The 19,891-nt window shown below is 45.0% G+C and overlaps 2 protein-coding genes across 4 annotated transcripts in view; both read right to left on the bottom strand.

The window, feature by feature from the left end:
* Positions 1-563: 563 nt before the first annotated feature.
* On the bottom strand, positions 564-2,521 carry COA6 (cytochrome c oxidase assembly factor 6). Of its 2 annotated transcripts, XM_069008516.1 has the most exons (3): positions 2,451-2,521; positions 2,138-2,294; positions 564-1,039 (listed from the first exon to the last, which is right to left on the bottom strand). In XM_069008516.1, the coding sequence occupies exons 2-3, from the start codon at positions 2,279-2,281 to the stop codon at positions 944-946; spliced, it is 240 nt and encodes a 79-aa protein (XP_068864617.1). In that variant the 5' UTR covers positions 2,282-2,294; positions 2,451-2,521; the 3' UTR covers positions 564-943. The 2 variants fall into 2 exon arrangements, with proteins under 2 accessions (XP_068864617.1, XP_068864616.1); XM_069008515.1 differs by lacking the exon at positions 2,451-2,521 and having other exon boundaries at positions 2,138-2,444.
* A 9,485-nt stretch (positions 2,522-12,006) lies between these two features.
* The window catches only part of SLC35F3 (solute carrier family 35 member F3), a 168,229-nt gene continuing 160,344 nt past the window's right edge, over positions 12,007-19,891 (bottom strand). For both annotated transcript variants that reach the window (XM_069010287.1, XM_069010288.1), the window contains 4 exons: positions 18,702-18,827; positions 16,153-16,345; positions 14,509-14,598; positions 12,007-13,462 (listed from right to left, as the gene is read on the bottom strand). In XM_069010287.1, coding sequence (XP_068866388.1) covers positions 13,218-13,462; positions 14,509-14,598; positions 16,153-16,345; positions 18,702-18,827 — 654 coding nt within the window. In that variant the 3' untranslated portion in view covers positions 12,007-13,217. The remainder of the gene's footprint in view (positions 13,463-14,508; positions 14,599-16,152; positions 16,346-18,701; positions 18,828-19,891) is intronic.

Below are 19,891 nucleotides of genomic sequence, written 5' to 3'. Positions count from 1 at the left end.
GTACTGTGAACAATCCCAAAGTCAAAACACAGGATTTTTACTGCAGTTACTTCAGTTGTGGTGACTGTGCTTGAAATTGAAGTCCTGCCTTTAGCCATAGTATTAAATTATTCTAGCCCGTAGATACACTAATTATATAATTTTTGGAAGGGAATGTCACTTACATAATTACATTTAATGCTGCTTCTTGTTTAAATGCCTTCTACAGTCACATTTATTAGTCTGCTGTAAATAGTCTGTACCTTTCAATAAAGCTCCATCACTAAGGTAATCCAATTCTACAAAAGGCCATAATGTGAGAATTGTGAGAAATAACTGGACATACTTCTAGCAGAGATGCTGATTGAAAACCTATCACCAATGTAAAAATTCCTGTTGCTTATAAAAAAATGAGCATACTCGAAACATAAATTACATATATGCACGGAATGCTTTAGGTCTTCTAGTGCCCACTGTTACATAAATTAATGTCTGACTTAAACTGTATTTTAAAATACTTTGAAATACTTGGTAAATGACAAATACAAATTATATTATACAACCCACTGCTTTCAACAAGAAAGGCAAGTTGGAATGGACTTTTTTATTTTAGGAAAAAGCTAGTTCACTTACTGAAAAACAATTTCATTTTCTCTTTAGAATATGTACATTGCAGTATTAAATAGTCATTTATTCCTGTGAAACAATTTTTTCCATTATACATTCAAACCCTTAAATGTGTGAATAACCCTGCACCGTATTTCTTTGACTTGAACTCATCAAAAAGCTGTCCACAACCTTTTTTTTTTCAGCAGACACGTGAGGCCTGGCAACAAGAAGAGCGGTCCGCATTTCAGGGAGACAGACACACTATCAGTTCTTGCACTCAAGCAGCTTCTGTTGCTTTATCTGGCTTCTTCCTTTTATAGTTACTTTCATTTGATTTATTTTGAAAGCAGACTTCCTATGACTTTCCAGCAGCTTCTGGAGGATGATACCCTTCTGTTTCAAGCTTTTTTTTATATTTTAAAAAGTCTCTTCTTTTGTCAAAGTGTTTAACCTGTTTAAAAAGAGAAAATATGTTCCTTAGAAGAAACTAGCAAGAGGAAGGGGCTTTGTGTAAAAAGTCTTTGATCACTGAAAAGGAGGATTTTTAATACACTAGTTAGGAGCTTCTGTTGAAGACAAAAAAGTGGCGTTTAGTTTTGGGGGGTTTTTTTACCATTTTGCCAGTGAACTTTAGTTTCTTTAAGTTCACCACCCTGTTACTTCATGAAGACATTGTAGAAGCAGTCTGTTGCTTTCTTCACTGCTACAAACAAAAATTATTTGTGATGCAAAGATTAAGTCCGGCAGCCTTTCTGTGGTATCACAGCCTATGTAACCTCTGAATTCACTGTCTGAACTCCTTGATGTGCACGGTGCAAAGCGCTGCAAGTGAGACCATCCTCCCTAGAGATGACAAACAGCAGAACTGCACTGCACAAAGTGTAAGTCAGTGCAGCAGCTGTGAAGGTACTTGGGCTTTTTAACTGACTTCAGTCTACCAGCTGCAACAGGAATGGTACAGCCCCTCAGCTACCCTTACTACAGGGCAATGCCTATTAAAAAATACAGCTTGTGCTTAGGAAACTAAAAAACACAACATGAACGGGTTACATGCAGGCAGGTGCCTTACTGTGAAATTACACTGCATGAAGAAAAAGGTATTTTCATGCAGCAGGTATCAGCTGCCAGTACTAAAATGCTGTACAACCACAAGACCTGTGTGGCAGCTCCCTTCTGTACTGGCCTTGCTTCTTTAGTAACAGGAATTTCTGGGTACTTCTAACAACAAGCTTTCAAGTATCTTCTAAAACTTTTTTCTTTCTTTAATTAAACAATAAGCCTGTGTGTTTATCTGGAAGTTCGAGACCGTATTCTCCTTTCCCTTTGCACTATACCCTTAACACTGCTTTTCTTAGTTCCCGGGCTACGCAGGGGTGTGCTCAGGCTCTGTCCTTTCCTGTCCAGCCAGAAGCTACGCCTGGCACGGGTGCAGGGTTCTCTACGGAAAGCTTCGGGCTGCCCGGGCTCTGCACTGCAGGAAGCTGGAGCTGCCATCCCAGCCAGAGCTGTATCCCGCCGCCGCTGACAGGGATGCGCGCACGGTGCTCACCCACTGCTGCGGGCAGCGCGACTCGAAGGCCCGGCGCAGCTTCTCGCACTTGGCGGCGTCATCCCCGTGGCTGTCCAGGCACTGCCAGAACTCGTCCCGGGCCCCCCAGCACGCCTTCCTCTCCTCCATCGTCGGCGCCGCCATCCCGGCTGCGGCCCTGAACACAACACACGGCCGCTGTCCGAGCGCTCCCGCCCCGCTGCCATCGGGGCCCCGCGCCGCCCTGCCCGCGGTCCCGAGGCTCCGGGGGAAGGCGGTGCCGCCGCCGGGCGCAGGGCCCCGCACGGCCCCGCACGGCCCCGCACTCACTCACCCGCCCGCCAAGGTCGCGCTCCGGAAGCGATCCCGGCGCTTTCCCGGGGCGCGGCCGGGCCCCGTTGCGATTGGCGGGCAGGACGCGTGTCCCGCCCCGCCGCCTGGCCCTGGCCCGCCCCGCCGTGTCGGCGCGGACTTGGTGCGGCTCCCGCATCGTCCTGTCCGCAGGGTTTCCCTCATCCTGGGCCCGCCAGGGCTGCTCTGGCCTCTCGGTCGCAATAGATATTTGGAAATATTAGTTGCCTGATGTGCTTTTCTGTACGTGATTTCTTTCCGGTGTCATCCTCTGTTCTCTAGCACACAATAAACAACTGTTCTCGTGAGTTCCGTGCAGTGCCTTAGTGGATTATCTGTTCAAAGAAACAAAGCGTCTCTGCTTTCCTTTGAAAGACAGTTGGATAAAATCATTGTGTAAAATATTTGGGGCCAGGACCAGTTTCCATGTGGTGTTTATAAAGCCGTAAGAGTAAACTCAAGTAAACAGTAGTGCTGAGCAATGGCACGTGGTCTGAGCTACTTCAGGCTTTGCTAATGTAATGAATTAGGGGAAAAAAAAAAATCTGATAGCACTTACAGCACTGTAAATTTGCCACACTTTAAATTGCATAACAGTAAGGTAATGACTGGGTGGACGGCTGATAAAGATAACATATACATATAGTGCATGTTTGACAGTTTTCCTTGAAGCATGGTCCCTCCTGAGAGGTAGTCCATTGATTTCATTCAGCATGAGCAAACCACTCTGGGAAGGTTTTTTGGAACTGACTCTGTCACTGAGTCAAGCTGATTACCGCAGTGAAAGAAAAGCATACTCATAGTCAAGGCGGTAAAAGAGCAAGAGAAGCCTGAAGGCAGCCAGGTGGTGACTGAAGCCTGCAGCACCGGTAGAGAGCATCCAGAAGCGCACTCTGTTTCATTATTTCATTTGGGACTCCGTGGCATTTCCTTGTGGCAGCCCCTATAGGCCAAAGAATTGGCGGTCTCCTTTTATGCATCAATTCCACCTGGAAATGTGGACCAGTTTTGCAGTTTTGAAAGCTATGGCGCATGTTCCCATGGTAACACACTGCATTTTTGGGAAGGGTGACATATTGGCAGCTGGGAAGAGCCTGACTGGCAGCTGCTGAGCCCTTGGCAGCTCCCAGACTGCCCAGCAGCTTTACCGGGTGTTTGTCCTGGCAGCTCCCAGAAGGTCCGGCAGCTTTCCCTTGAGTTTGCTGGTAGCGGATGCTCTGTGTGGTGTGTGAGATCGCCCGGCAGCCAGTTTGGGGGTGGGTGGAGCTGTCGACCTACCTCGAGCTACCTTGGTTCTGGCTGGTGGTGCTGAGCATCCTTTCCTGGTTCTCCTTGCAGGTAGCTCACTCATCTTGGTACATGAAAGCTATTTTAGGAGAGGGCCAAAGATCTGCACTTTTTCAGCAGAGCCCCCAGGTAAACCAGCTGGATCTGGAGGGGATTTTGTTGAAATGCCCAGCCATCCCTTTGGAAGGGACACTCTTTCGGAGCCATGTGAATGTGACTGCTGCTGTACAATGTATGGTATCCAACACTTGCCCATCTTGTCTGCCCTGCCTATTTGTTTAACCTGCTACACTATGATAGGTAAGAAATAGAAATGCAGTAATTTAGTTTCTAATAACAGAACAAGGGGTTTAAGGTGAGTTGAAGTTACTGCAAAAATGAAATTTCAGTTATGTTTTTATGTTGCAAAGAATTCATGTAGTAATAAATTTGTATTACAGCTTACTTAGGACCCTTTTGCACTCAGTCTTTTGCAAAGCAAGGTTTTACAAGCATGAATATTGAAAAGAAAATTAATGTTAAGTCTCGAGACCAGAACATGTGATAATGGAACATAATAATAGGAAATGCCAGTTGTGTTTTAGATTTCAAAATTTATGTTGCGTGTAAAGTTGTTTAGTTACTGCATTTATGAAACAGAGGGGATAATGTGATTATATATAATTAATAACAAAGCCCAAATAGCACATCTGGGATATTTGTGATAAATAGTTTATTCTTTAATGACCTGTAGCCCGAAAAGTACTCACTGGAGACAATTGTAAATAACTCTGTGTAATGGATATTAAGGAAATTTAGTGATATGGTTTTATAAAGTGCATGAATAAAAAAATACACAGATTTAGATTATAAATTTTTAATGTCAGTATTTCCATTTGGTTAAACTGCTGTCATAAGGGGGTGGAGGTTTTTTGTTGTTAGTTAGCCAATTCTAAGTGTTTATTTTTAGTCTTTTGTTTTGGCAAATGTGCCCAGGGAGTAATGAATGGGATATTTATAATAATAGGCAGAGGCTAATGTTCTAGAATGATGGGAGAAAAAATTCCAAATTTGTAAGTTGTGCTGGTTGCCACAGTTGAAGCCTTTGAATTACATTTTCATTTAGCAGTTAGTGAGACAGATGTTAAAGAAATAGATACCAGTTTCCCACTGAAACTCTTGCCAGCAGTGTGTTAAAGTGAATCATGTGGTGTTTATACAGTTGATGCCTGGTTCAGCTCTCAAGCTCTTTTGTGCCTGTTCTTGCTAGTTGGGATAGAGTATTGTGTGTGCTTTGCCTTCCAGTAATGCCTAACAGATCACTCCTCACCTACAGCCTTACTAACCCCATCTTTAATTGAAATTTGCCCAGCAGATTCTTGATGTGTAACTATAATGATTTCTCCTTTCACTTTGGAAGCAATTAGTATGTCATAGGTGTCCCTACAACCAATAATAGAAGCAATCCTTGATGTACTGTAGCACTGTGCTTATACCAGGAGCTCAGTTAATTTGTTTTTCTTTCATTGAAATATTCTGAAATACAATCCTTATCCATGATAGATTTTCAGGGAACTGAATTTAAAAATGAGTTCTTTAAGCAATATAGCCCTGTGTCTAACTATTTATTTTGCTAGAAATAATAACAAAATCTTACCTGAGGTAGCCTGTGACATTTTCTTCTGTTGTGGAATACCAAGAATTTTTTTTTTATAAAATTAAAAAAAAAAGGTAGTTCAAGAGAACCATATATTAGGATTCTTTCCCTCCTTCCCACCTTCCTTCTTAAATTCCATTAAGGATGTAACTCTGACTCCTTTGGCCATACAGTGTTCCTTGCTATGCTTGGTGAAAGAAAATAATTTTAAAAAAGCAAAATCATTACAATGATAATTGTACCTGGTTTTATTATTAAAAAGGAGTAAATTAAGCAAAGAAGCCTCATGAACTGCACACAGTAATCTTAGATTGGAAACATTTAAGAAGTGCATACTGTACTTTCTATTGCCTTGTGCAAAGCACTCCTCTTCATTATTTCATAAAGACTTCACTCTGTGTTTTACTTCTCTGAATTTCTCTTTAACAATAGCATGCCTAAACTTCAGATTAGTTAGCAAAAATTTAGATTTATGTATGAATAAAGAAGGAGGAGTGTATGAGGAGAAAGAAAACTGTAGCTTTTGTTTGGTGGTCTTAGCAGATCAGTTCTCCAAATCCCTAACAAGGTGAGTTATCGTGGGTTGGTTTGTTTGTTTGTTTAACTGTGTGTTGGGGTTCTTGCCTTGATTTCTTCAGAGGGCTCTCTGCTGGCTGTTGCGATGAGTATCCCTGTGCTAGGGAGTGCCAGTGTGACGTGAACATAGAGGATGCAGCACACCAGGGCTTGGGACACCAGGGGAGGGACAGAGGTCGAGAGACTGCCCCAGCTCTGTGTGCAGCTCTGTGTGTACCAGAGGGCTGGGTGCCTGCATCAGGTAGTGCTGGAGGGGATTTGGCTGGGTAAGATGAGCCATCTGTGCAGGCTGGTGTGGAGACAGAGGAGAAAGAATAGACAGAATGGTGATTTTTCACCTTCTCCAGACCTGTGTTTGGTGATTTGAAGCCTGTTGAGCAAAGGTTTGTCTTATATTTGTGACCTCTCATGGACATCAGTGGAGTACTCTATGGAGTGTGGTCTGAAAATCAGTAGGTACCTTGAGGACTGGTGATTATGATGAAGAAAAAGCCCAAAAACTGGAGGTTTAGGGTTTTTTTAGGGTGATGAAGTAATTTGCATTAATTGTAGGCACTTGTTTTTAATGCCAGAATTCTGTTTTTGTTCAGTTGTTAGAAAGGAAGAAAACAGAAAGAGGAGTATTTTGGGAAAAGCAGGCGATGGTGGGAAGACTGACTAATTCTCACTCTTCTATTGGCTCCTGCTTAGCAATTCTCCAAGCCTACCAAGGATGAGACAAGTTTGCTTTGCAGCAATGTTGATGCTCAGCTTTTTGCAAGAAAGCTAGATGGGAAGCTGGAAATCTGCCTGTTCTACAAGGAGACTTCAGTTTTCAAAGCTATGTAACTAGAAGAGGAAAACTCATCTTTTAACTGGATGTCTTCAAATTTCTGTGACGTGTTATGTACTAAAGAAAAGAAGTGGTTCCTAGCTCTCTCTAAGACTGAAGCATATCCTAAAATTCTTTATGAAATACCTGTCTGCATTCTTGCATTCAAGTATTGTGTTTAATAACCCATCAGCTGCACCAGTTACCTTATGTGCACTATAAACAATGTCTGAAACGTAGGTGTACCATACCAGATGGGATTGCTTACACATGCACAAAGGCAACATCATTCTCAAACATGGTGTTTGTTCTCAAGATCAGTATCAATTTTCTTAGCAACCAAGTTAGCAAGTGACATGCCTTTGACCAAATCCAAAATCACACAATGGAAGAGCGATGCTTTGTGTACAAGTCAGGAAGGCATTTAAAATGTATAGCTGACCAAAAATCACCAGGAGACCATTATGCAGCTTATTCTGTCTACTAGGCTGCAGTCATTAAAAACTTGGCAGCTTCAGAAGCCAAAGAGGCAGTGAGACCTATTGCTGGGAGACTGCAAAGCTATGTTCACTGCCCATAATACCTACTCATAGCCAGGAAAGACAAGTTCACATTTTTGAAGTATTTACAAATCCTGCTGCTTGGAACTCACAGGAATCCAGGTCTTAATTCAATAATCTTCTAAGTGTCTGGGTCAGTCGTGGGTATGTGCAGAAGCTGGAGTTTTGGTGTAAATGTTCTGTGGAAGTTAGGCAAGAAAGCCCTCCCTTAAGGAAAGGCAAAATGCTGCTGAAATCACAGTCTCTCAGTTGTCTCGTCCTTTCATGTTGAAAGGACTCTGAAGGATGGATGACTTTCTGCAGACTTGTGTGTTGGCTCTCTTTTTTTTGAGAGAATAGGAAACACTGCACTTAGATTTTTGAAGGATTTTAAATGATGCTTCTTACCAAAGAAATGAAGCAACTGTTGATAAAAGGATGTTTTCTTGTGGCTTAATAACTGGGTAGTGAGCCAGGAAATAGCAGGAAAAAAATATTGCTGTTCAAAAGGACAGAGATTACTAAAGGAGCCGTGCTGAGGCCAGTCTTCTTGGTCATTGATTGGTTAAATGATTGGTCAAAAAAGCTCTTTACTGATAATACTTTTTTACTGATTCAGGAGATGAGCACTGAGAGGGGATCTGTCACTCTCTGGTAGCCAAATAGCAAAACACCTCTTTGGTTGCTGTTGTTCCCAATCTGCACTGATGGCTGTCTTGAGATGGTGGACTGAATCTAGAAGAGGAGGGAAACCTGGGGATGAAGAGCTGGAAAATTTGATTTCTCTTCTGAAGGGATCATCTACTTCAGCAGTAGGATTAAAGAACTGTCTCTAGATCATTGTAGAAAAGTTGCATATAACAGGTTCCTAAGTACACCGCTAATGTGAGCTCCACAACCTCTCTTGTTTAAGCCTTTTCCAGAATTGTAACTCTGCTTAGAAGTTCCACTCTTCACTTCTGAGAAGCTGCTGGCACCCTAGAATCTCTGTAGAATGCACAGAGAAATACTAATTGCCACCTTCTTTAAAATGATCTTGTGCATATATGAAGATCTTTTCTACCTAACAGAGTTTCAGGTAGAAAAGAAAAATATCAGGTTTATTATTTTCAGAAGCATTAGTTTGAGCTACTGTCCTTAGGAATTTGATTCCCTAAGCTGTCCTTAGGAATTTGATTTCCCCTCAGAAGGCTTTTAAGCTACAGATCATAAAATCTTTCTGCTTTTTTTTTTTCTTACTTCTCTTTTTAATGTTCAGGACTTCTCCATAAGGTTCAGATTATTATGGAAATGCCCTGGAACATGCCCGCTGAAGAAGACAATCTATTTGCTTCTCTGTTAATAATGATGGGGTAATTAAACTCATTCATCAAAATCCATTTCTTCAGGCAGTTTCTGCAGAGAGATCTTGCATGAGGACTGGGCTGTGAAAGAAGCTTCTCAGCCTTGGCCTTTACCAAGGAATAGCTCAGGTTTGGAGGCCTTGAAGGCTCCATCCTTTCTGCAGTACCAGCAGGGTCCATGGAGCCAAACTAGCTGTAGTTTATGACTTTACAGCATGTGCACAGACTCCATTTATTCAAACTGGAGTTGTTGCAATGGACAGGTGGGCATCTTGCCCTGGAAGCTATTTAGCAGAAGGCATTTATTTCTGATTCCATCATCAGCTCTCCTGTGCTTCTGCTTCACATGAGCTGCATTGTTTCTGGCCACTTTTCCTCCCCCCTTCCTTGAAGAAATGCCCAGTCCCAGCCTGGTGTCTGAGTCCACACAGCCAAGGCAAGGTGGCTGGTGCTATTCCTAGGGCTTCTGAAGGGCTGGAGAATCTAATTCCTTTTCAGTGAAGAGAAGGGTGTTTCCATGTGCTTCAGCTGAGCACATTTTTGAGTTTATTTGGAATGTGATCCATGGCTATGCCAGTCCATCTAGACTTTCGTGTTGACTCACTGCACTGGGAAACCTTCACTTCTCAGTTTGCTTTTGGGCCTGCAGACACCGTAGCAGACAGGTCTTTGACTAGAAATGGTGTCAGCCTGGTCATGTTGCCTTCTCTGTAAGTTGAAGATACAGTATCTTTAGTAACTCTGACCAGTTCAGTATTGCACTAGTTTTGGTTTAGAGCACTCTGGAGAGCTGGGGGTGAGAGATTTGTTCCTGAGCTCACAGGAAACATTAGTTCAGCCCCAGAACGTGGTGATCTACAGGTCCTGCTAGTCTACACTCAGCTCCCAAAACAGTTAAGCTACGTATTGGTTTCAGTGTCTTTTGTTCATCTGCTGATTACTGTGGTTGGATTTCTGCCCTTCATGGCTGTTTTCTGGAGACTTCTGATATGAATACAGCCATTCTAGACAGAAGAACAGGAAAAGCTTTTTAAAATAAGCCCATCTCTGACCCATGTGCTGATAAAAGGCTCATACTGTCACTGTGGAGAGTTGCAATAAAAAATTATTATAAATGTAGCAGCAGGAGACAACAGGACGAGGACAAAGGCACACAAGGGAGGAGGAGAACTGCCATGCCTTCTCACTGCTGTATTGTGCAGCAGTGAAAACCAGCAGCTGCAATGAGGTCTGGTGATGCTAGTTGCTTTTCTGAGATTTTTTTTCTCAACTTGCTGTTATAACAAGCCCACTGGATTGTTACTGGACACTTTGAGGGCTGAGTTGGGGCAGAAGGTTGCCAGTCAAGGTCAGCCCTTGAACAAGGGTGCACACTTGTGGCTGGCAGTTCTCTGTGAGGGCAGGAGACACACAATGATAACGCAGGAGACCGGCTTAAGAGACACATTAAGAAACCTCACACTGGAGGGACCTGTAGTTCTGCCTAAGGAGGAGGTTCAAGGTGGCCAGTGGTGGGCTAAAAGTGCTAATTCCAGGCTTGTGTTTTTCTGTGCTGCAGAGCAGGTATGGCCCTGCAGAGCAGTGTGGGGTCCATACAGGCCAGCAGTGGGTCTCACTCACAGACTGCTGCAGAGATTGCACACAGTGCTTCGACCTCTGCGGGCAAGCAGGAGAGTCTGCCACAGCTCAGCCCTCCTCTCCAAGGCACTGAATTTGTCCTGGGCATCCTTCAACAGTCTGAGATCAGGAGTTCAATCTTGCCTTCACCTGAAGGGTGGCCCAGTTACATCTAATGCCTTCTCAGAGGGGTTTGCTCTGGCTTGTTGTTCTGGTGAAAGCCAACAACTCCAGTTTTTTCATTCCTCAGCTTCAGATCTGTGATGTTTTGACACTTAGAGATGTGCACACGTACTATATGGACATGGGGAGTTCTTGTTCTCCTAATCACATCCTGGACTTCAGTGTCTGGAAGGTTTTGCTATGCAGTGACTTACTGTCAAGTCAGGTGCTTACGCCTAGGGCAAGGTGTTGCCTGAAGAAATATAGGTCATTTCATCTGGTTAATATGGCCAGCTCAGAACTGCTTAACATGGGTAAATCTAGTTTGCACAGTTCCCACTCAGGAGAGGGATGGTTCTCAAAGTGCTGTTTGAAATCCCAGCCCTTGCATGTGTTCAGCCTGTTCTCAGGAAGGATGAGCCAACAGAAGCAATGACTTAGTTGCATCTGGTAAATCACAGTTTTACTAATGCTCCTGTCCATTCTGGTGTATAAGTTCCCCCACTGAATCCATGCTGAATGCTAAAAAACCTGGTTCCATTTTGGTTAAAAACACACGTTAGTTGCAGTTTATAAAATGGCATTTGGAGCCTTTTGAATACCTACAAACTGCATCAAACACAGAACAAAATGAAGTGTGGAGATCACAGAAGATGCCACTTTTTGGGTCAATGGAAAATGGAAGGACTGTTTGTATATTCTCTGTCTTGCTCAGAGAGGAAGCTTGGGGAGGATGACATCTCCAAGGATGACAAAATTTGTCCAAAGATGGAATAAACATGAATCTGGGAGCTTTGAGGTCAAGTCTCTATGTGTGGCCCTCAATGCCGTTACTGGAGTTGTACCTGTGCTCCTGTCTTGTGCCTTTACCCTCCTCTGCTTCCCAAAGAAATAGATTTAAAAATTCAGGTGTGTAATCTCTGTTAGCAAGTCTTTAGTGTGTGGTCATCAAGCAATATGGTGGGGACAAACATACAGCCAGGACTAGGGCCTGATTATTAATGTACAAATTCATGTCCCACACGCAGCCCCCAAACACCTGTTAGCATATGCATGTATGGCTGCTCACTGATGCATTCAAAGATCAATTTTTCCTTTGGTCTACTTCTGCTGGACATTTGTTTCCTGACTGATGCCTAACAGCATCCCTCTAGATGGATTTGTCCAGGTAGCCTGGAGCAGGCTTTGCTGTCTTGGACAGACGGGCTAGCAGTGCATTGAGATGCAGCCTTGGCTGCTTTGATGATTGTGTCTCTCCCTTCTGATCACTTTGGCCAAATACTACCCACAGCAGAACTGCAATAAAGGTTCAGTCATGAGAAGGAAACAGATAGCACTGACCAAGGCTGAGTTTAAAATCTTTTATTATTTAGCTTTGCCAAACAGATAATGGAATCTGAAGTTGATTTGCTAAAATGTTTTGAAGTGGATGCCACCCCTGCCTGAGACAAAGACGACCTCAGTGGCAGCAGGGACCTTAGGCTATGGCAGCAGTTCAAAAGAACACTTTTAATTTTGTATGCAACAATGTAAACTTCAAAAATAGTAAACTATAACCTTTCCCCCCCCCCCCCCCTTTTTACATAGCATGTGATCTATCACAGATAGAAATTTAATGGCGAACCAAAATCGCGTAAGTAAACATCCTGGTGCTTACAAGTTTCATAAAAAGTGTTACATTTGATGTAAATATCTTACATTTTTAACTCTTAACACTCACAATTATGGAGTAAAAGCAACTGGCGATTCACCCCCTTAGTCCATGCTCTCAGACTGTACATCAGCAACCACGCTCCTGCCAGCCCCTTTGATCATTTTCGGTTGGATTGTCCCACACATGACCAAGACTCCCCCTTCCTCACATTGGCATTAATCAAGCGCAGCTCCACACAGGGGTAAAACCTGTGAAGTGAGAAGAGAACCAGGTCTCCTGCGCTCGAACTTGCAGTCCCCTGGGCCCCGTGTTCCCACAGAAGCCACGGAGTGTACAGGAGGCACGTCCTGATGTCGGTGGGAATTTGGGGTCCTTTGGGGCCACAAACCTGAGCCCTGCCTTTGCAAGTGCCTCACAGCAGGACCTGGTTCTGTGTGGATGAAGACAAGAGTTCTGTAGAAGGCACTGGATTTCTCTTGCATGATTTTCAGCGTGGACTACAGTCATATGCAGAATAAGGAGATTTGGGCTCTAGACTGCTTTCTCTCTAGTGCTTTAGTGCAAGCAGTTTTTTGCGCTTGAATTTTCCCTGTTTGCAGCGCAACATGCGCTCATCTACATAGAGTGATTTCTAAATCTTCCTTCCACTCTTCCCCCCCATCTTCCCGTCCCCGAAAAGATTCCCTTTTTTTGCTCCTTGAAAACTTTCAAAGTACAGCTCTGGTCAAAAATAAACGTGATGTAGCATAGCATTTGTTTCTTTTAAATCACAGTGTGCAATGCATCATTCAGTACCTAATGTTCAAAATATCTGCCCTGCTTTTCATGAAAGTCATTCTTTAAAATAACCTATGCAAATATATTTTGACTATATATTACATTCATTTAAAAAGAGAAGAGAGGTTCTTGGTTTGCAGTTTTTTTCAGTGTACTACTTAAGTGAAAGGTCAGATGTGAAAAAAGTACAAGCAAACTGGACATGCCAAGACTCGATACTTTAGATGGTGATCATATCAAAACTGTACAGGTATGTACACCATGTTGGACAGGTGTGCTTCTTCCCAAGAAAAGACCTTTGCATCATCATATATAACGTTAACCACAAAGTTTTGGTAAAAAGAGCATTTAATGAGCAAAGGATGACATGGAAGGGCGAGTTCTCCGGCTTTTATTAGGCAGTCCTGAAGCAATGTCTCCATTCCCTTCGGGAATTTCTTCCTTCTTCCGGACTTTGAGACGTGTGAGGAGCTTTATTACCCAGACATCCCACTCCTCTGGCAAGAGCAACAGGAGAAAGCCCAGGCCAATAATGACGATGGCGATTACTCGGACACTATTGAAGACAATTTCACTCGTGTAGTGATCAACAACTGTGTGGGACATTGAGTGGGTGTTATTATATAGTAAAAGGCATTAGGACAGTATCCCCTTCCCTCCCCTCACCTCCCTGGCTCTGAGGGCTGGCTGTGGCAGGAGTACCTGGCCATGGAGGCAGTGATGACAGGGGCACTATCTCCTGCTGGTTGACCACACAGCAGGGTATGCCCTGCCACCAATAGTACAGGAACTCCTGCTGAGGTCCTGGGACACAGAGAAAGGGGCATTTCCCTTCCCTGCACAGCAGCTCCTGATTGTAAATTTTTCTTGCCACCCTGAGTGCCCTGCAGAGTAAGAAACACTTCCTGGGCTGAGCTGTGTGCACACTGGGGGGATCACACCTTTTGGCAGCCAAATCTGCCAGAGCAGTGCCCGGCTCTGTGTGCACTTAATCAGCACGAAGCTGGGAGCTGCCACCTGCACCGTGGCACCAGCTGAATGTGCTGGGTTTTAGGAGCTGCTTTATATTGGGGTTGTGTCTGCACTCCCATGCCCAGCCCTCTCAGATTCTGCAGTCTCTTGGCTTTCACTAAATTTCAGAAAACTATCAGAGAAATGTACCAGGACATGCCCAAAACTGAATTGTCCAGTGCTCTTGATAAACACCTGCAATGTTATTTACAAAGGCAAGCAGAGTTACTAGTACATATCTGCTCTAAAATATAAGCAATTTGATTTGTTTTAATTTAGTGTTAAGCCTGCCTTGAAAAAATCATTAAGAATTGATTTCTGCTTTATCCATGGGTTTTCATTCCAGCCCAGAGATGAATGTCTTCAAATCTACTTTGTTTTTCAGTATGCCGGCTTCTTCGGACAGTAATTTAAAAACCAATTCTAGGGATTATGAATATCCATGTAATATTACACGATACATATTTAACATATAAAGAATAAATTTTTAATCAGTGTCATCTCTGTAAGCCTTTGAGAGAAGATGCAAAACATGTTTAATAAATCTGTTTTCTTTTACCCCTGCTGTGTATTTGAAAGGCCACAGATTTAATGTATTCATTAAGATGGAAAAGACAGAAAATCTTACCTGCATTCACTGGAACACTCAGTACAATTCCAAGAGAAATCAAGGTGGGGTAGGTAATAGCAATCCCAAAATTTAGTAGAATATTGAATGCTGATGAAGGAAAGAAAAATGTCTTTTAGTACAGTGAAATTAGGCAGAAGGAATGTCACTTGAAACACTTATGCTTTATTACTCTATTTGTTGTTCAAATAAAGGGATGTCAGCTTCTGTTGATTTTCCTGAAGATGCTAGAGGACAAAGATCTGTCTGCTGCATGTCCACCTGCCTGAGACATTGCTGTTTCTGGGGAATTCTCTATCCCTCTGGAATCCAGTGGCAGGATCAGGGTGGGTTTTGCGTACAGCCAGTCTCTCAGTGTCATGTGCAGTAACTCCTACTCTTTATATTGATCCAGTGATTCACTTGGCCCTGCTGAAAGACTAAACACTCCTCATCTGGGAGATTTCAGCTGAACAGCAGCTTCTGTCTGGGTGCCTTTTTGTGGAAAAGCTGCCTCCAGTTGCAGGTGGAAGATGTTGTAAGTCTAACCCTCTTCCAGGCAGGAACTTGCTAAATATAATTTCATACAATGAAATAATAATATCATTACTACAGAATGATTATAATATCACTCCATTGTAATACCATATGCTGTTTGTGGAGTGTTTTGTGACAAATTAATAATTGCTTTGGATCAAATTCACCCTTATTTTAAGGTGATTTAGATTTAGCAGAGTCAGGAGAGCCTTTCCAATACTGAGCTTCTTGGGAGCTGGGGCTCCAACCACTAGTACCCATATATTGCACATGCCAGTGATCACTTGTCCAGTTCTGCACCACTTCCTTACAGACACCTTCCACGGAGTCCACTGATAAGTAACCTGGAGGTACTTCTGGAATCAGGCATTGTGACTGTTCAGGATAAAAGGAGCTGGGACTAAAGACAGGGATAGAGAAGAACTATTGCCAGTAGAAATTAATGTTTTAGGAGATGTGATTCCATCATCCATTAGGGACCAACTGTGGCAGGAAGTCAACACATCTAGTTTAACAATGAACAACACCACATTTCTGGTAACCATCAGCCTTTAAAACTTAGATTGGCATCCGTCCCCAGCTGGGCTCCTTTGGTGGCACAGCAGTGGCAGCAGAAGAGAGGACTGCCACCTATCAAAATTTCCATCACTGTTCAACACTACATTTTCAGAAGTTTCCTCCTCTTTAGGAGTAGCAATTAGCTATTACTGCAGGCAGCAGAGGCATCGGAGTCTGGCCTTGACTGGCTTGGCCTAACCTCCTTGCTGTGGGGATGCTGATGAACCCAAGATAATGCCCTCCTAGCAGGGCTGGTCTGCCACAGCCTGGGCAAGCATCTCCTGTCTCTGTGACACAGAGTTCATGAGTAGGAGTTAGGACAAGATCTACAGTTTAGTCCCACAGCACCTTTTAAAGAGTGCCACAGTATTTTGGTGTGGTAGTAACAGCAGAAGCAAAGTCTACATTGCCCCTAGGATTGGGCCCTCTCATAATATCTCAAGCTAACAATTAGTTTGAGAAGAAGGGAAAACAGCTACAGTATGAGAGAGGTTTGCAGCTTCCTCCAGTGGCCAGTTTCTGGCACCCTCCAACACCCCGAGCAGTGTGAGAGCCCCCCCATCTACTCACTCAATAAGAGAATTGAAAATCCGCAGAGGTTCCCCCAAGGAATGATGTCAAAAGAGCTCCAGTACTCCACTTTGGTAAAATAAAGGATGACAGGAATACAGGTAACGAAGAGGACGTTGAAGACAGCTAACACAGACAGGAATAAGGCAGCTTCTCCAAATTTAGCACTGCCCAAAAGAAGTTTGAATAAAACCTAAAAGAGGAAAATACATGGGTTTAACTGTCTTGCACCACATCCCTGGAAGGCTGGTGTTTTGTTCTGCCACCTATGCAGTGATGCTTGCTGGACACTTGGGATGGCTGCTCATGAAACTGTGGTAAGCAGCTTGTGTCACCCAGCCTTCACCCTCCTGGCACCTCCTGGAGCACAGGCAGGGGCAGCTGCCGACTGAGTCCATGCAGAAAGGGGACTCAGCACATTATTCTGTGCATGTCCTGAAAGGAAATGTCACTAACCCTAGCTTAGACCCTTCAACCCTAGCTTAGACCCTTCAGTCTTTTTTCTGCACCTCCAGAAAACTTGGCATTAAGAAGACTGTGGAACAGGACAGGGGGAGGAGACGAAGCAATGTGTTATCTCCCTGCAGGAGACATCACTGGTCCAGGCCTTTGGCTGCTGCCTGAGCAGTGCTGTGGTGGTGGGCAAGCACAGGCCATGCTGGCTGGCTGTCCTTCCACCTTCTCCCTGGGAACTCATCTCCAGAAGGCAGACAGCAGAGCAGCAGCCCCACAGCCCAGAGCACAGATGCAGCCTGGTTAATGAGACTGCAGGGAGGGATTTGAAAGCTCTGGTTTGTTAGTGGGCGAAGGAGAAAAGACAGTAGAAATGAAGGATGTGAGTAGCCCATCTGTGGCTGGGGAGTGCCTGTGGACAGGTCTTGTCTGGAGTCTGCACTGGCTTTTCACCACAGAGCTGCAGAGAGTCTGCTGGATACCATGATCTGTGGGTACAGTTTTCCTCTGCTACTGGCTGCAAACCTGGACAGCCAATGGACTCTGACTTAGTGGTTCATGCTGCACTGGCAGCCCCCCACACCAGTGTCAGTTCTCTCCTTTGCCTACACAGAGCAGGCAAGTCTGCAGGGCTGCCGTGCATGTAGGGCTCTGCCCACTCCCACCACCCCTCAGCCATCACTGGCCAGTGCAGCTGTGTTGCTGCTCTGCAATATGGAGCAAAATGTCCCAAAAGCCTCTTATTCCTCATCTGTCACCTGAGGACAGCGTGTTGCCCCTGCCAGGGCCACCTTGACCTGTCCTCCTACCCCAGACACGGACAGCAGTGACTCTGCTGCACATGGTGAGATTTGTCTGCCTGCAGATCTGCCTGCCCCTTTGGCACACACAACTCATGGAAACTGAGCCAGACTGTGGAAAGCAAGAGCAGGGTGGCAGCAGCAGTGGCAGTGGCATGTGTCGCACAACAAGCTGCAGAGCTTCATCTGTCCTGACATGCAGAGCACACTGCACCCTGCTGGCACTGCCACCACCACCCTCCTGTGTACGGGCTCTGGTGGAGCAGCCCTGAGACTCCCATTCCCAGGAAGAGCAGCAGTGTCATAGGAAGGGGAACAGAACTACGCTCTAGCCTTTAATTTTCTCTGGTTTGGAGGGCCATGTCTCGAGGAATGAGCTGTATGAAACTTCATGACCTCCCTAAAGTAAGGCATTATCTGATCTGAAAAAACGAGCAGAAAGCATCGCAGCACTGTGCTGAGGGGCACAGGCAGATGTTTCTCAGTTTGGCAAGTTTCCCTGGACTGCTGCTGTTGGGGCTGCAGGGCTCTCCTGGCTAATTCTTGCTGGATGACTGGTACAGTGCAATTCATTAGACCAGATGGAGATGTCTACATCTCCTCCTAATCTACACATCCGAGCCAGGGTGGGTGAACCACACCCTACAAATGGTTATTCCTCACTGTGGGCTGTGACTCTGAGTGCCATGAGCAGCACAGAGGCGAGTGCCCGAAAGTGTCTCAGTCTGAGTGAAATGGCTCTGCTCAGCAGAGAAGGCGGCATCTTACATGTAGTGCAACTCATCCAGCTTCTCAGGATGAGTACTTGGTTCGTAGGCATGTGCTTTGCATTTTAAGGATGCGATTGCTTCCATGGTAAGCAATACTTTTAAGCTCAACACGGGCTATGTATGTTAGTGAAGGAGGACTGGCAAGGGGAGGTAACAAAGTGACTTAAAGAAGCTAAATCTCTGCAGGGTGCTTCCAGAATCAGTGATTAAATCCACAATCTATGGAAAAGCAGCCTCATTTTTCATGAAGGTGGAACATCTGTAAATCCCCCCCCTGGTGGAGGAGCACTGGAGAAGACTATTTCAAGGAAATAGGAGTTTTTATCCTAAGTGAGAGCAGACACCAAAGCAAGTGAACACCTGAATGCACTGCTGCAGAGCCAGTGTGTTTATGGCAGAGCCCTCAAAGAAGGGTACATGGCACTGAACTGCACAGAAGTTTGCAAGTAAGACAGGAACAGCCAAAGTGAGTGACGAGGGGAACGAGGCATCTTTCTGGGGGGGGGGGAGAGCCAGGTGTGCTTACCTTGTAGAGAGCAGACATTGAGGCAGAGCCCACCACCAGGGCTATCCCAATAACAGAGTGGCTGTGAAACCCATCGGCGTACGTCATCATAACTATCCCTGCAATGGCAAATATAGCAGCCACGATCTGGTTGGAGACAAAGAAAGAAAGCAAGAAAGTGTTACTAGACAACCTCCACGATGGAGAAACAGGCAGGCAGATTTACATGTGAGCGCAGTACTTCTGCATCATCTGCTTATGTGGAAAATAGTAGCAAGCCCGGGCCAATACCCAGGGAGCAGATGCTGCCTGCCCTCGTGGTTTCCCTGGCTACAGGGAAGCTGCGGGCAGAGCTGCAAAGGAGTGGCTGCTTCGGGCATGTGTGGCAAGCCAGACCGCAGGGCTCACTGCCTCCGACTGAGCTGAAGTGGGGATTTAATCTCTGTCACTGAGCCTCCCCATCAGTGGGTCCCTGCAGCCGGTGCGTGGCAATAATACACAAGTAATAATTCCCTGGAGCTTGCAGAAAAGGCTTCGAGTCCTGTTGAAGTTTTGGAGGAAAAAGGTTATAGAAATAAACAGGGGAATAAAACTCATGCAACTGCTTTCCAGTCTAGACGAATCATTGCAGAGAGTAGGAGGAATTTTTTTCAGCCAACTACGCACACCGCAATGCCTGAGCGGCGTCTCCCAAGCGGGGGGAGCTTTCACAAAGGCAGGGGACAGGCTGACCCTGATTTACCAGTCAGCAAGAAACCCCTGGCTTCTCCGGGATTGTCCTGTCAGATACCTTCAGCCTCTCAGGGTGTTAATTCTGGGGTGAATAGGGCTTTCTGTATGCTCATGCTTCCTGTGTCTGCAGGGATGCGAGGGAAGCCCTGCTTAGACCACATGCGTTGTGGCTGCACAGCTGTGGTGATGCGTCCAAGATGACTGGGATATTAGTTTATTTTGATCTACAGATGGGAAAGTGCCAGCCAACTGTCCCCTCTCCCAGGACCAGACTGGGGTTGTAAGCCCCATCCACAGGCTGCAGCTGTCTAAACATCCATGAGCCTCCTCTCATCTTTCCTGCTTCCCACCAGAGATACCAGGGCTGCAGTGAAGATGCAGGGGGAAGTCTGTGTGCCAAGCTCTGCTGCTGCCTGATGAGCAAGATGTGGTGAGGTAGCCCTTTAGCAGCTGCAGGTCCCAACCCCAGCAGCACCAGC

The sequence above is a fragment of the Aphelocoma coerulescens genome, chromosome 3 (genome assembly GCF_041296385.1).
Source record: "Aphelocoma coerulescens isolate FSJ_1873_10779 chromosome 3, UR_Acoe_1.0, whole genome shotgun sequence".
NCBI lineage: Eukaryota > Metazoa > Chordata > Aves > Passeriformes > Corvidae > Aphelocoma > Aphelocoma coerulescens.
The sequence above is the reverse complement of the archived record's forward strand: the minus strand, read 5'-3'. Positions and strand labels throughout refer to the sequence as shown.